Genomic DNA, 14,935 nt, shown 5'->3' with positions numbered 1-14,935 from the left:
TTGTCGTGGAGCAGTTAGGGTTGGGTCAGGGGTCTTGCTCAGGGAGACCTCATCACTGAGCCTGGAGGAGCAGGGGCTCGAACCAGCAACCTTCCAATCTCCATAGGACCTGCTTTACCTCCTGAGCTGCTGCCGCCCTCGAATGAAACTCTTAACCTGAACTCTTCCTGTGTTGCAGCTGGGCTGCTACAGAACCACCGTCACAGGGCTAGGACTCCTAACTTCTAGAGTTAGGAGTCTCAGATGAGTATGTGATGAAACAAAGCCAGCAGCAGCAGCCAGCAGTAGAATTTAGAATAAAAAACGGTCAATTATCAATGTTTACCGTCAGGTGTAAACTTATTTTTTTGGTCCATAATTGATGAATGTTTGCTCACATGAGGGAAAGGGAATCAGCATTAATTTCCGGTAATTACAAATTTCCAAAGTTTATTAAAGTTAATCATAAATTAAACAAATTCCACGTCTGGTATCGGTAAAGTAGTCTACTAAAGCATTTATGAAAAGGCTAATATTTAGACAGCCTTTAGAGGACGCCATAGATTAAATTAATGGGAATGGGAAAATGTAGGCCTAAAACTGTTTTTATTAAACATCCATGGCTACAGTGAGACCGTATTAAAAGGAATGTTAAGTTTACAGTGTGTAAATGTGATTAAAGTGAGGGGTGTGAATCTGAGGTTTAGCTCATGCTTTTTTTATTTTTGAGTTTCTTTGTTCTGCATGACAACTTTCTCTGTTTTGGCATTATGTAGAGTGAGTTAAGTGTGTGTGTGGTGGCTTTATATTAAAGAACTCTGTAAGGAAATGCCTGTGTTAACGTTGACTTGGGAAACCTGCTTTCTACTTAGGTTTCAGATGAGCAATTAAAAATATGTAGGCCTGTTGTATCTGAAAATAATACAACAGGCCTGCTCATCAGCATTGTTCATTATGTTATCATTTGGTAATGACATTGACCTGATATTCAATAAATATGTTCAACAAAAATAGACGATATAACTTAATGGTTTGAGATCAGAGGCAAAGCATTTCACATGTGGGCTACTTCCTATGCTATTAAGCGCTAGCAAAGGTAAACTATAATATTTTTGTATCACTGATGAGATGCCATTACAAACAACAAGGAAATGTCATTTTTTGCCCTCTACACGATTTTACTTTAAGTTTTAACGCTCCAAGTCTGTATCTAATAATCCCTCGCGTGAAAAAGGAGGAGAGTAAAGAGGTTTGAGGAAGTGAGAGAACACTCGCTATAAGAAGCCTTGCTGTCCACAGTGAGCAGTAGTTTGAGTCATCTGACAGACAGACAAAAATAAAATGCTTCCCCATACGCTGTGACAGAGATGAATGTCCAGCCGCATGTGAACCGATGGCCACAGCAACACGTCTGCAAATGAAACGGCTGTAAGATATCGAAGGACATGAACGTACACATGTTCATAAAGGTGAAAACGTGGGGTTCAAATTTGGGTCAACCTCTATAAAAACTAGGATAATTTTCTGTATTCTATCATCAAATATTGTGCGTATGTCTGTTTAACCTTTAGTCTTTTCTATGGTTTCCAAAATAGGTCTACCCATGTAGGCTCTTAATTCATCTGAGATCCTGCCGACTATGAACCAGAGGAAGGTAACCTCTTCCTGTGTTCAGGTGGACCTATAGACCCAGGGTTAGCTGCAGGGGTAGCGCTGGGTACAGCGGTCCTGTTGATCGTGGGCCTGGTTCTCCTCATTCGCTGGCATAAAAGGAGAGGTGAGAGGAGACCATTGACACCATCATGTTGTCACGTCTACATCTGTCTACACACCGTTTATATCGCCATGGAAATGTTCACTGTGGCTTTCTCTTCACAGGAAACAAGAGGCCAAAGGACACCACAACCATTGTGAGTTTAAAACACAAAACTTAAACTATTTGGTTGAATAAGAAATAGCATTAAAACCATCCAGCTCAATATTAGTAGAGGGGCATTCCGTGGTTATAATGCTACACAATGTAGCATTATAACTCAAGGGGGCCTCAGGCATGAGTGTTAATAATCTGACTATCGCTGACCGCGAGGTACAAAAATAAAATGACTTCCCCTTACGCTTTGACACATGAAGGTCTGCAGCGTGGGAACCACTGAACAAACAACACATCTGCAGCACGGCTGTGTTGAGATGAAGAATCTGAATCATTTATAAAGGACATGAACTTACTTTCAGTCATTTAAACAGCTGTTTCAATCCAAAGCGACTGAGATAATTAAGGGGTAGGTAGGGATATTGTCCTCTTATAGTTAGACATTGGGGTTAAAATCCAGAAGCTTTTGGCTGGAAGTCACCATAATCACTAGACTATCTTGCAGGCCTATTCTATCATCCTAGTTATATAGAAAGTCTGCTTATAACAAAATAATAATGCTAACAAATGGCATTAATACAACAATATAGTTTACAACAGCATCATTACTGCATTATAGCGTCAGTTATTATCACCACTGGGTTGTGTAAACCAGGGTTTTCAGCCTCGGGGTCGGTCCCCACTTGGGGTTGTGGGAGATGACTTATATTTAATACATATTTTATTATAAAATAAAAAATATACACACCATACATAACCATATATACACACCAAACATAACCAACCTTGTAGGAAACTACTACAAGGAAAATCCACTGGGACTTCCATATGATGAACAGATGTTGATTGGGATAAAGAGTTAGCAGACGCATAAAATGTGTTGGGGTCACAAAATGGTTCTGATCTAAAAATGGGGTCATTGGCCAAAAGCTGTTGGGGACCCCACCACTGGTGAGACCAGCTGATGAGTAACTGGGTTCCTGTACTGGGTGCAGGGTCTGAACTCTATCAGGGACACCCTACCAGTCATAGGAGGCCTTCATGACCAGGTGAGACTTATTCATCCTTTTATCACACACTCACACACACACACACACACACACACACACACACACACACACACACACACACACAGACGCAATTTATCCATGTAATTATGGCATGACATAAAGATGCGGCATATATTAATAAAAAGGGGGTGAAAGTAATTTAATTGAGCATAATACAATAACTATGGTATATGAATCTAATGCGTCTAACTCCACAACTCCTGACCGTGTCACAGTATCTCAGTGTGGACGGAGATCAGGGCGGAGGTCCAACATACGCCTTCCATGCCACCCTTTAGGTTGAGGACGGTTCCAGCAATGCAGTGACCTACTCCTCAGTGAGGGCCTCTCCCAGATGTGGAGAGAAGGCTGGTGATGTGGACGCCACCGTCAACCAACAAGCTAATAACAAAACGACTTCAGATGTGTACGGGATGAAACATAGCCAGCAGCAGCAGCCAGCAGTAGAAATTATGAATATATAAAAAGATAAAAAACTGTTATTGTCCATAATCCATATTTACCTTCAGATGGAAACACAATTTTTTTATCAATAATTGCTGAATGCTCTTTCACATGAGGGTTATCAGAGGGAAAAGTGATGTACAATTAATTACCGGTAATCACAAATTACCAAAGTTTATTACATTTAATCATAAATTGCAAATATTTACGGTCTCGTATCGATGAAGGAGGCTTCATATCTTATGAAATTGCTAGTATTTAGACAGCCTTTAGAGGGCGTCAGAGACTAAACTGATGGGTAATGTAAAAAAGTCGGCCTAGAACTGTTCTTATTAAACATCCCTGGCTACAGTGAGACCGTATTAAAAGGAATGGTAAGTTTATGTGTAAATGTGTTTAAAGTTAGGGGTGCAAATCTGAGGTTTTAGCTCATGCTTTTTTATATTTAAGTTGCTTGACACATTTTTCTGTTTTGGCATTATGTCGAGTATATATGAGTGTATTTGGTGAGCTTTATATTAAATATCTCTGTAAGGTAACGCCTGTGTCAACGTTGACTTGAGAAACCTGATTTCTTCTTAGGTTTGTGATGAGCGATTAAAAATATATAATTTCCTGTTGTTTACCTGTTTACCACTTCCACATTTTAACAAAATTAAAATAATACAATAGGCCTGCTCCTCACCATTTTGCATAATGTTCATGTTGTACAATCGTTGTGAAATTGAACTGTTCATTCAATAAAAATAGACGATAAATACAACCCAATAGTTTGAGATCAGAGGAAAAGTGTTTCACATGCTACTTTTTAGGCCATTAAGGGCTAGCAAAGGTAAACCATCGTATTTTTCTATCACTGATTAGACGTTATTACAAACAAATAGGATATGTTATTATATACCCAAATAAGTCCACCTTCACAATTTACTGATATGTTTTTATGGTTCATGTCTGTACCAGGTAATCTCTCATGTGAAAAAAGAGGAGAGTAAAGTGTTGGAGGTTTGAGGAAGTGAGAGAACACTATAAGAAGCCTTGCTCTCCACAGTGAGCAGTAGTTTGAGCTATCAGACAGACAGAAAGACAGACATACAGACAGACAAATATGGTTTTGTCTTCATCATACAAAGGTAAGGACTTTAAATAAACAAGATAATAAAAACTAGCAAAGTTATCAGTGGGTGTTTGTGTTTGATGGCCTTAAAGTTATTTATTCAAATCAAAAGGTGTATAGTTTGCTAAACATTACATAACTGATTGTTCTCTCTAACCAACCCTGTCTCGTCAAAATTACGTTCCCAGAGAACTATTCGGCATTCTCAATTACGTTTGTCATAAAACGTATTTTGTCCGCGATTACGTTTTATTGAACGTATTGCAAATACATTCGTCCTCAGCCTATTTTTTTGCCATTTATTAACCTCTAGGATTATGTTTGGTTGAAACGTATCCCAGATAGGTTAAATGTCAACGTATAGCACATTATTGTCATTAAGGCATATCTCCCTTTCAGGGAACGTTTCATTTAACGTGTTTTGTCTGAAAAACGTATCTTGGCTGTGGATACGTGTTATTGAACATATCGCAAATACGTTCGTTGTCAACCTATTTTTTGCCATTCATTTACCTCTAGGATTATGTTTGGTTGAAACGCATTCCAAATATGTTAAATGTCAACGTATAGCACATTATTGTCATTAAGGCATATTTCCCTTTCGGGAAACGTTTAATTTAACGTTATTTTGTCCCTGATTACGTCTTATTGAACATATTGCAAATAGGTTCGTTCTCAACATTTTTGTTGTTATTTATTTAAGCTACCTCTTGGATTACAGGCTACATTTAATTGAAATGTATCCTTAATAGGCTACGTTAAATTTCGATAACACATTATTGTCAGCATATAGGCATAGGTCTACCTCTCGGGGAAGCGTACGTTTGATTGTAATGTTAATAGTCCAACGTTATATCAACATGTCACAAGAGGAGAAATTAGCTGCTGACGGGGTAACTGTAGGAGCGGGGGTTGCTTTGTTGATTTCTTTATCTAGGGCTATAGCTGTGGTCAAAGCGGGAAGTGTGCGTTGTCTGGGCGGCTGCCTGAACTGAGCTGCAGGAAATTATGTTCACACGTTTCTTCATTCATTCATGAAGGCTATACCGGTGAACGGTGACGTCAGACTCACAAACCAATCAATGTCCAGTATCAGCCTGTCCTCTCGGAAAATACGACCACGTTGGTTTGTTCCGCCACAGATTACGACCCATTGGAATTTATCCAAAACGAGCGAACGAGGCCCTCTACATGTGCGGGCAACCCTTTCTCATCAAAATTACGTTCCCAGAGAACTATTCGGCATTCTCAATTACGTTTGTCTAAAAAACGTATTTTGTCCGTGATTACGTTTTATTGAACATATTGTAATGACCTCGCAGGTGACATAACGATGTCGAGTCATTAGTAATTGAAGGAACTTTTAATGGACCAAAACCAGGTCACTGAAACCCGTAACCAACGGCAGAAATCCCACCCAAAACAAACCCCGGTTACCCCGGCAACCCCCAACACGGTCTCACTCACGTGCAGGCCCCCACCCTCGTGTTCTTCCAAGGCCCTCCCCCAGCTGACCTAATGATTCGCCCTCACACTGATTGACAAGAAGAACATTACAATACATGCACACACAGAACAACTGGCATAACGGACAACGAAATACAATGCAACACATAACACAAAAACAATTTAATTGTCCCAGGGTCGCTACAATATCGTAAATACGAATTCGTTCTCAGCCTATTTTTGCCATTTATTTACCGTGTTACTATGGCAGAATAAAGAATAAATTCATGCATTATCATTCAACTTGAACATGTGTTTTTACAGTATAGAGTGGTGGAGAGGGATGACGTATCGACAATAATGAACACACGAACAATGTTAATAGAACAACACGCAACCACATAACATCCCGAACCCATTAACCCCACTTAATCCTAACAACAAAACAAGTTAACAAAAGCCCCATTTGTCAACTGAGAACCCCAATTCCCAGAATCCCCCGCGGCTCCGGAACACGGCGTAGCTCATATTAATCTTTATTATCTGAATGGGAAATGCAATATTTTAGGACAGATACACCATTAAACGCGTTTCTAATGACATTTCTAGCGAGAAATGTACATTTTCCTTACATAATCTTCAGTCAGTGAATGTGTATGATCTTTATTAATCTTTATTATCTGAATGGGAAATGCAATATTTTAGGACCGATTCACCGTTAAACGTGTTTCTAATAACATTTCTAGCGAGAAATATACTTTTTACTTGCATAATCTTCAGTCAGTGATTGTGTCTGATCTTTAGTTTTATAGTTATTAGGATTTGATCGGCTCGCTCGCATGTTTCAACGACGTCAGGTTGCTTTCGCTAAACTAGCAGCTCACGTGCTTCCTGCGTTTGTGTTATTAAACTGTTACTTTATGTAACTTTTAATGATATCATCTTGTTAGAAACACGTATATCTGCCCAGTCGCCAAAAGCATACCTACGTTGACAGTGTACGTTTCGTGAACACTGGATTACGTCGCATTTCAACATAAAATAGCGTGTTATACACACACACACACGCACGCACACGCACAGACACACACACACACACAAGCACACACACGCACGCACAGACACACACACACACACACACACACACACACACACACACACACACGCACACACGCACACGGTGCATTTCGCTGCTAAAACAACAACAAAAAAACTTTGAAAACGTTGGCCAAAATGGCCAATAATATCATTTTTTATTTGGGATGCTTCTAGGACATTTTGGGTGGATTTTGAACGGTATGTGGGGGGCACGTTTTTTGCAGGACCTGGCAACCCTGCGCTGTTGCCCGAGATCTGGATCCACCCCGGCGTGGTGCCGTCTCCTTTTGACCTTTTGACCCCAGACTTCTGGGGGAATAGCTGAATCAATTCATTAGTCAATCAGAAGCATGTAAATATCTTCACGGTGGCGTAAGAGGACGAACAAGGTGTCCTTCAACATCTACGCTTCCAGGCGATTGCAACGGTGCCACACATGAGCATATTCGAACATGTTTAATGGTAGTAATTAGCTGTCGAAATTGGAGGCCTTAATCAATACTGAGCAGCTATTGATTTGCTTCCCGATAAAGATTAGTCACAAATGACATGTTATTTAGCATCTACACGTTGAGCTGAGTCCAATGACACCAAGAACGACACTCTAGCTAATGGTAACATGTATTTTACATGGTACACCTAGGTCTAGGACATGATCTCGGTGTAGCAAGAGGCCGAGCTTGATCTCATTGGACTCAGCTTAACGTGTAGATGCTAATTAACATGTAATTTGTCAAAAATCTCCATCGGGAAGCAAATCTATAGCTGGTCATTATTGATAAAGGCCTCCAAAATCGACAGCTAATTACTACCCCGAAACATATTCAAATATGATCATGTGTGGCACTGTTGCAATCGTCTCGAAACGTAGATGTCAAAGGACACCTTGTTTGCTCTGTTGCACAACCGGGAAGATATTTTCATACTTCTAATGGATTGATTCATATTTGAAGGTTCTCGGAGTGAGACTTTAAGTGGCTGCAGCAGAAGTGTTGAGACGAAAGATGATATCAAGAGATTTATAGAATATTCCCATTCACATTATGATTCTTCGTCGTAACATCCGACCAAACATCCTTTACATTCACAGAGCGAAGATTATGAAAGTCCAGGCTCAGCAAGTGCTCCATCTCGTTGCACCTGCACCCAGCGGCTCGCTTGCAAGATTTTGGCCTGAAGTTCTTCCCAGACCTACACCCATAGCCATCCAACATGCATATCTGAGAATCAGGCCTCTCTTTAATAATGACAAAAAGTTACGAGAGAAACACACATTAACTTTTTGTTATCTCATAAGCGGCGTGGTGCCGGCTCCTTTTGACCTTTTGACCCCCGACTTCAAAAACGTGGCCACAGGCCAGCTGTGTCTACACACCTTTAGCCACAAATGTACACCTCCATCCCACAAAAAATGGGGACTAGAAACGAACCTCTGTCTTACGTACATTTACTATACTGTTGGAGGTCACGCCCCTTTGCCGACCTTTTCGAGATAGCTAGGGATGCTAAAATGTTTACACACATTTCCCGGGGCCCCGTGTACGACATATCCGAGATTTGGAGTTCTAGCCCTTAGAGAAAAAAAGTTTTCCCAAATGGAGTGTCATTTGGACAAAGCCCCTCAGAAGTGTAGCCTGCAAGACCTAATGGTTCAGAATGTGGTGGAAAAACCGTTTTTGAGATAGGAAGGTCCTACCGCCCTGAAATTTTAATGTCGTTCACGGGGCCCCGGGAAATGTGTGTAAACATTTTAGCATCCCTAGCTATCTCGAAAAGGCTGGAAAAGGGGCGTGACCTCCAACAGTACAGTCAATGTACATAAGACAGAGGTTAGTTTCTAGGCCCCATTTTTTGCGGGATGGAGGTGTACATTTGTGGCTTAATGTGTGTAGACAGCGCTGACCTGTGGCCACCTCTTTGAAGTCTGGGGTCAAAAGGTCAAAAGGAGCCGGCACCACGCCGCTTATGAGATAACAAAAAGTGAATCTGTATTTCTCTCATTACATTTTGTCATTATTGAAGAGAGGCCTGATTCTCAGATATGCATATTGGACTGTTAGGGTATAGGTCTGGGAAGAACTTCAGGCCAAAATCTTGCAAGCGAGCCGCTGGGTGCAGGTGCAACGAGATGGAGCACTTGCTGAGCCTGGACTTTCATAATCTTCGCTCTGTGAATGTAAAGGATGTTTGGTCGGATGTTACGACGAAGAATCATAATGTGAATGGGAATATTCTATAAATCTCTTGATATCATCTTTCGTCTCAACACTTCTGCTGCAGCCACTTAAAGTCTCACTCCGAGAACCTTCAAATATGAATCAATCCATTAGAAGTATGAAAATATCTTCCCGGTGGTGCAACAGAGCAAACAAGGTGTCCTTTGACATCTACGTTTCGAGACGATTGCAACAGTGCCACACATGATCATATTTGAATATGTTTCGGGGTAGTGATTAGCTGTCGATTTTGGAGGCCTTTATCAATAATGACCAGCTATAGATTTGCTTCCCGATGGAGATTTTTGACAAATTACATGTTAATTAGCATCTACACGTTAAGCTGAGTCCAATGAGATCAAGCTCGGCCTCTTGCTACACCGAGATCATGTCCTAGACCTAGGTGTACCATGTAAAATACATGTTACCATTAGCTAGAGTGTCGTTCTTGGTGTCATTGGACTCAGCTCAACGTGTAGATGCTAAATAACATGTCATTTGTGACTAATCTTTATCGGGAAGCAAATCAATAGCTGCTCAGTATTGATTAAGGCCTCCAATTTCGACAGCTAATTACTACCATTAAACATGTTCGAATATGCTCATGTGCGGCACCGTTGCAATCGCCTGGAAGCGTAGATGTTGAAGGACACCTTGTTCGTCCTCTTACGCCACCGTGAAGATATTTACATGCTTCTGATTGACTAATGAATTGATTCAGCTATTCCCCCAGAAGTCTGGGGTCAAAAGGTCAAAAGGAGACGGCACCACGCCGGGGTGGATCCAGATCTCGGGCAACAGCGCAGGGTTGCCAGGTCCTGCAAAAAACGTGCCCCCCACATACCGTTCAAAATCCACCCAAAATGTCCTAGAAGCATCCCAAATAAAAAATGATATTATTGGCCATTTTGGCCAACGTTTTCAAAGTTTTTTTGTTGTTGTTTTAGCAGCGAAATGCACCGTGTGCGTGTGTGCGTGTGTGTGTGTGTGTGTGTGTGTGTGTGTGTCTGTGCGTGCGTGTGTGTGCTTGTGTGTGTGTGTGTGTCTGTGCGTGTGCGTGCGTGTGTGTGTGTGTATAACACGCTATTTTATGTTGAAATGCGACGTAATCCAGTGTTCACGAAACGTACACTGTCAACGTAGGTATGCTTTTGGCGACTGGGCAGATATACGTGTTTCTAACAAGATGATATCATTAAAAGTTACATAAAGTAACAGTTTAATAACACAAACGCAGGAAGCACGTGAGCTGCTAGTTTAGCGAAAGCAACCTGACGTCGTTGAAACATGCGAGCGAGCCGATCAAATCCTAATAACTATAAAACTAAAGATCAGACACAATCACTGACTGAAGATTATGCAAGTAAAAAGTATATTTCTCGCTAGAAATGTTATTAGAAACACGTTTAACGGTGAATCGGTCCTAAAATATTGCATTTCCCATTCAGATAATAAAGATTAATAAAGATCATACACATTCACTGACTGAAGATTATGTAAGGAAAATGTACATTTCTCGCTAGAAATGTCATTAGAAACGCGTTTAATGGTGTATCTGTCCTAAAATATTGCATTTCCCATTCAGATAATAAAGATTAATATGAGCTACGCCGTGTTCCGGAGCCGCGGGGGATTCTGGGAATTGGGGTTCTCAGTTGACAAATGGGGCTTTTGTTAACTTGTTTTGTTGTTAGGATTAAGTGGGGTTAATGGGTTCGGGATGTTATGTGGTTGCGTGTTGTTCTATTAACATTGTTCGTGTGTTCATTATTGTCGATACGTCATCCCTCTCCACCACTCTATACTGTAAAAACACATGTTCAAGTTGAATGATAATGCATGAATTTATTCTTTATTCTGCCATAGTAACACGGTAAATAAATGGCAAAAATAGGCTGAGAACGAATTCGTATTTACGATATTGTAGCGACCCTGGGACAATTAAATTGTTTTTGTGTTATGTGTTGCATTGTATTTCGTTGTCCGTTATGCCAGTTGTTCTGTGGGTGCATGTATTGTAATGTTCTTCTTGTCAATCAGTGTGAGGGCGAATCATTAGGTCAGCTGGGGGAGGGCCTTGGAAGAACACGAGGGTGGGGGCCTGCACGTGAGTGAGACCGTGTTGGGGGTTGCCGGGGTAACCGGGGTTTGTTTTGGGTGGGATTTCTGCCGTTGGTTACGGGTTTCAGTGACCTGGTTTTGGTCCATTAAAAGTTCCTTCAATTACTAATGACTCGACATCGTTATGTCACCTGCGAGGTCATTACAATATGTTCAATAAAACGTAATCACGGACAAAATACGTTTTTTAGACAAACGTAATTGAGAATGCCGAATAGTTCTCTGGGAACGGAATTTTGATGAGAAAGGGTTGCCCGCACATGTAGAGGGCCTCGTTCGCTCGTTTTGGATAAATTCCAATGGGTCGTAATCTGTGGCGGAACAAACCAACGTGGTCGTATTTTCCGAGAGGACAGGCTGATACTGGACATTGATTGGTTTGTGAGTCTGACGTCACCGTTCACCGGTATAGCCTTCATGAATGAATGAAGAAACGTGTGAACATAATTTCCTGCAGCTCAGTTCAGGCAGCCGCCCAGACAACGCACACTTCCCGCCTTGACCACAGCTATAGCCCTAGATAAAGAAATCAACAAAGCAACCCCCGCTCCTACAGTTACCCCGTCAGCAGCTAATTTCTCCTCTTGTGACATGTTGATATAACGTTGGACTATTAACATTACAATCAAACGTACGCTTCCCCGAGAGGTAGACCTATGCCTATATGCTGACAATAATGTGTTATCGAAATTTAACGTAGCCTATTAAGGATACATTTCAATTAAATGTAGCCTGTAATCCAAGAGGTAGCTTAAATAAATAACAACAAAAATGTTGAGAACGAACCTATTTGCAATATGTTCAATAAGACGTAATCAGGGACAAAATAACGTTAAATTAAACGTTTCCCGAAAGGGAAATATGCCTTAATGACAATAATGTGCTATACGTTGACATTTAACATATTTGGAATGCGTTTCAACCAAACATAATCCTAGAGGTAAATGAATGGCAAAAAATAGGTTGACAACGAACGTATTTGCGATATGTTCAATAACACGTATCCACAGCCAAGATACGTTTTTCAGACAAAATACGTTAAATGAAACGTTCCCTGAAAGGGAGATATGCCTTAATGACAATAATGTGCTATACGTTGACATTTAACCTATCTGGGATACTAATCCTAGAGGTTAATAAATGGCAAAACAATAGGCTGACAACGAACGTATTTGCGATATGTTCAATAAAACGTATTCACGGCCAAGATACATTTTTCAGACAAAATACGTTAAATGAAACGTTCCCTGAAAGGAAGATATGCCTTAATGACAATAATGTGCTATACGTTGACATTTAACCTATCTGGGATACGTTTCAACCAAACATAATCCTAGAGGTTAATGAATGGCAAAAAATAGGCTGAGGACGAACGTATTTGCAATACGTTCAATAAAACGTAATCGCGGACAAAATACGTTTTATGACAAACGTAATTGAGAATGCCGAATAGTTCTATGGGAACGTAATTTTGACGAGACAGGGTTGCTCTAACAGATATCCTTCCAATCAATGAAGAATGTAACAAAGTAACTTTCTCCTCAGATCATGGAAGAACAGAGTTAGTAGCTGGAGATTGTGTCTCTCTATCATGCGGGGCTCGGAGTGACTGTTCCCGTATTACCTGGAATTTCAGTAACAAAACGGATGCTGTAGAATTGGTTGCAAAAGGGAAGGTTAATCAGTCTGAATACAAGAAAGATAGACTACATGTTACAAAAGAGTGTTCTCTGGAGGTAAAGAAGTTGGTAAAGGAAGATGAAGGTGTTTACACCTGCAGAGAGTTCCCATCATCAGGAGGATACGTTGATCATACACAGCATGAAGTAAAACTAATAAGTAAGTATTTATATTTTTATGTACTCTCCTAAATTAACCATTTTGGGTTAAAACACTTTGGGAAAAATATGACGTGTGTAGTGTTTCAATTATTCATATTTGAATACAGTGTCATGGATCCTCTGATTGAGATTTGAGAATCCTGTGTGACGATGAGATTAACTTTTAACAGTTTAATTAGATGTCTTCATTACTGTAGACATTTTCTTACATTCATTTGTTTGTTACATTTTTATAGTCTTCAAGTCTCATGGTCTTCAGTTATTCATCAGTATAATATCTGGCCCACAGACACACCACCAGAACAAAACCCTCCACCCTGTTGTAAAAGGATGTATTTGAAGCTGGTGTAGTTGTTGTAAAGAGTGATCAAGATAGTTTCTAATACAGTATGACTGTAGACAATTTCTTACATTATATGTATGTTTAGTAATTCCATGTTGGTCTTTGTTCTGTCTTTGCTTTTAATCCACATTGAGCAGCAAGCACAAACAGAAGTGAAAGGTATTTTATCTCTTATCATGTGGAGCCATGTTTCAGAATAGTGTCTTTATCTGTCATGTAACTCTGATGCTTTGGTAGTGGATGAATCAATGAATGCATGCCAGCATTAAGAACATGATAATCTTTGACATTATCACCACCAAATATGATGAGAACATCCCAAAATCGTCAGTTATAACTGTAGATATATCTTATTTTTTGTGGTTTTGTTTGTTTGTTTAGTTACATTTAAGACATAAACATCATTTATGAATCAGAAAAAAAATCTGGCCCACACACACAATCAGCAGGAAAAAAACTCCCATCCCTTGTCTCAAATGTTTTTTTTAATTAATTTGTTGGAAAGAGTTATTGTGATGGTTTACTTATTCCATGTTTCTCTTTGTTTTGTCAGTGCCTTTGCCACATGGAGTAGCGAACACAACTTGCACAAGCACATCCAAACCAACCACTACACCAGTGAAAGGTAACTCATCTCTATCATGTGGAGCCATGTTTCTAAACGGTGTCTTTATCCATCATGTAACTCTGAGGACTTGGTAGTGGAGGTACGAGAGGCCTACCATGAGGAACCTGTAACATCTGACATCTCCACTAAAGTATGCTGAAACAATCACACATTCTCCCGTTATAAGTGAAAACCTTGATAAAACTCAACGCTAGTCTAAAATGATATTTTAAAGCATATTTGTTGTAAGGTGTGAGTAATGTTCCTCTTTTCTATTGATTTTAATCCACAAGGAGCAGCCAGCAGCAGCCCAGCAGCAAGGCCCTCAACATCAACACCAACCACACACACACTGAACGGTATTCTATCACTGTCATGGTTTAAAATGGTGTGTTTCTATCCATCCCTGTTACTCTATGGCCTTGTAGCATCAAGTTATGTCTTCTAACTATCTAACTTCACCACAACCAACACTAGTAACCCATCACACTTCCTACTTCTGTTACACAGAAACACAGAGCTGGCCAGAGATGTACTAATTTATTAATTCCATGTTTCTCTTTGTTTTGTCATTGCTTTTGGCATATGGAGTAGCAAACACAACTTGCACAAGCACATCCAAACCAACCACTACACCAGTGAAAGTTATTTAATCTCTATTGTGTGGAGCCATGTTTCAAAATGGTGTCTAAATCTATCATGTAACTCTGAGGACTTGAAGCATCAAGTTATGTCTATCTAACAATCAGCACAACCAACACTAGTAAACCATCACGCTTCCTGCCT

The 14,935-nt window shown here is 40.2% G+C and overlaps 1 protein-coding gene across 5 annotated transcripts in view; it reads left to right on the top strand.

Moving 5' to 3' along the window:
- LOC132449502 (uncharacterized) overlaps nucleotides 1–14,935 on the top strand; it is a 58,183-nt gene that overhangs the window by 10,075 nt on the left and 33,173 nt on the right. For 4 of the 5 annotated variants that reach the window (XM_060041177.1, XM_060041180.1, XM_060041176.1 and 1 more), the window contains exons 4-5: nucleotides 14,096–14,167; nucleotides 14,443–14,508. In XM_060041177.1, the coding sequence (XP_059897160.1) occupies nucleotides 14,096–14,167; nucleotides 14,443–14,508 (138 nt within the window). The remainder of the gene's footprint in view (nucleotides 1–14,095; nucleotides 14,168–14,442; nucleotides 14,509–14,935) is intronic. The other variant, XM_060041179.1, reaches the window with a different exon arrangement.

This window comes from Gadus macrocephalus, chromosome 21 (assembly GCF_031168955.1).
Source record: "Gadus macrocephalus chromosome 21, ASM3116895v1".
Taxonomy (NCBI): Eukaryota; Metazoa; Chordata; class Actinopteri; order Gadiformes; family Gadidae; genus Gadus; species Gadus macrocephalus.
This window is presented reverse-complemented; position numbering and strand designations above follow the sequence as displayed.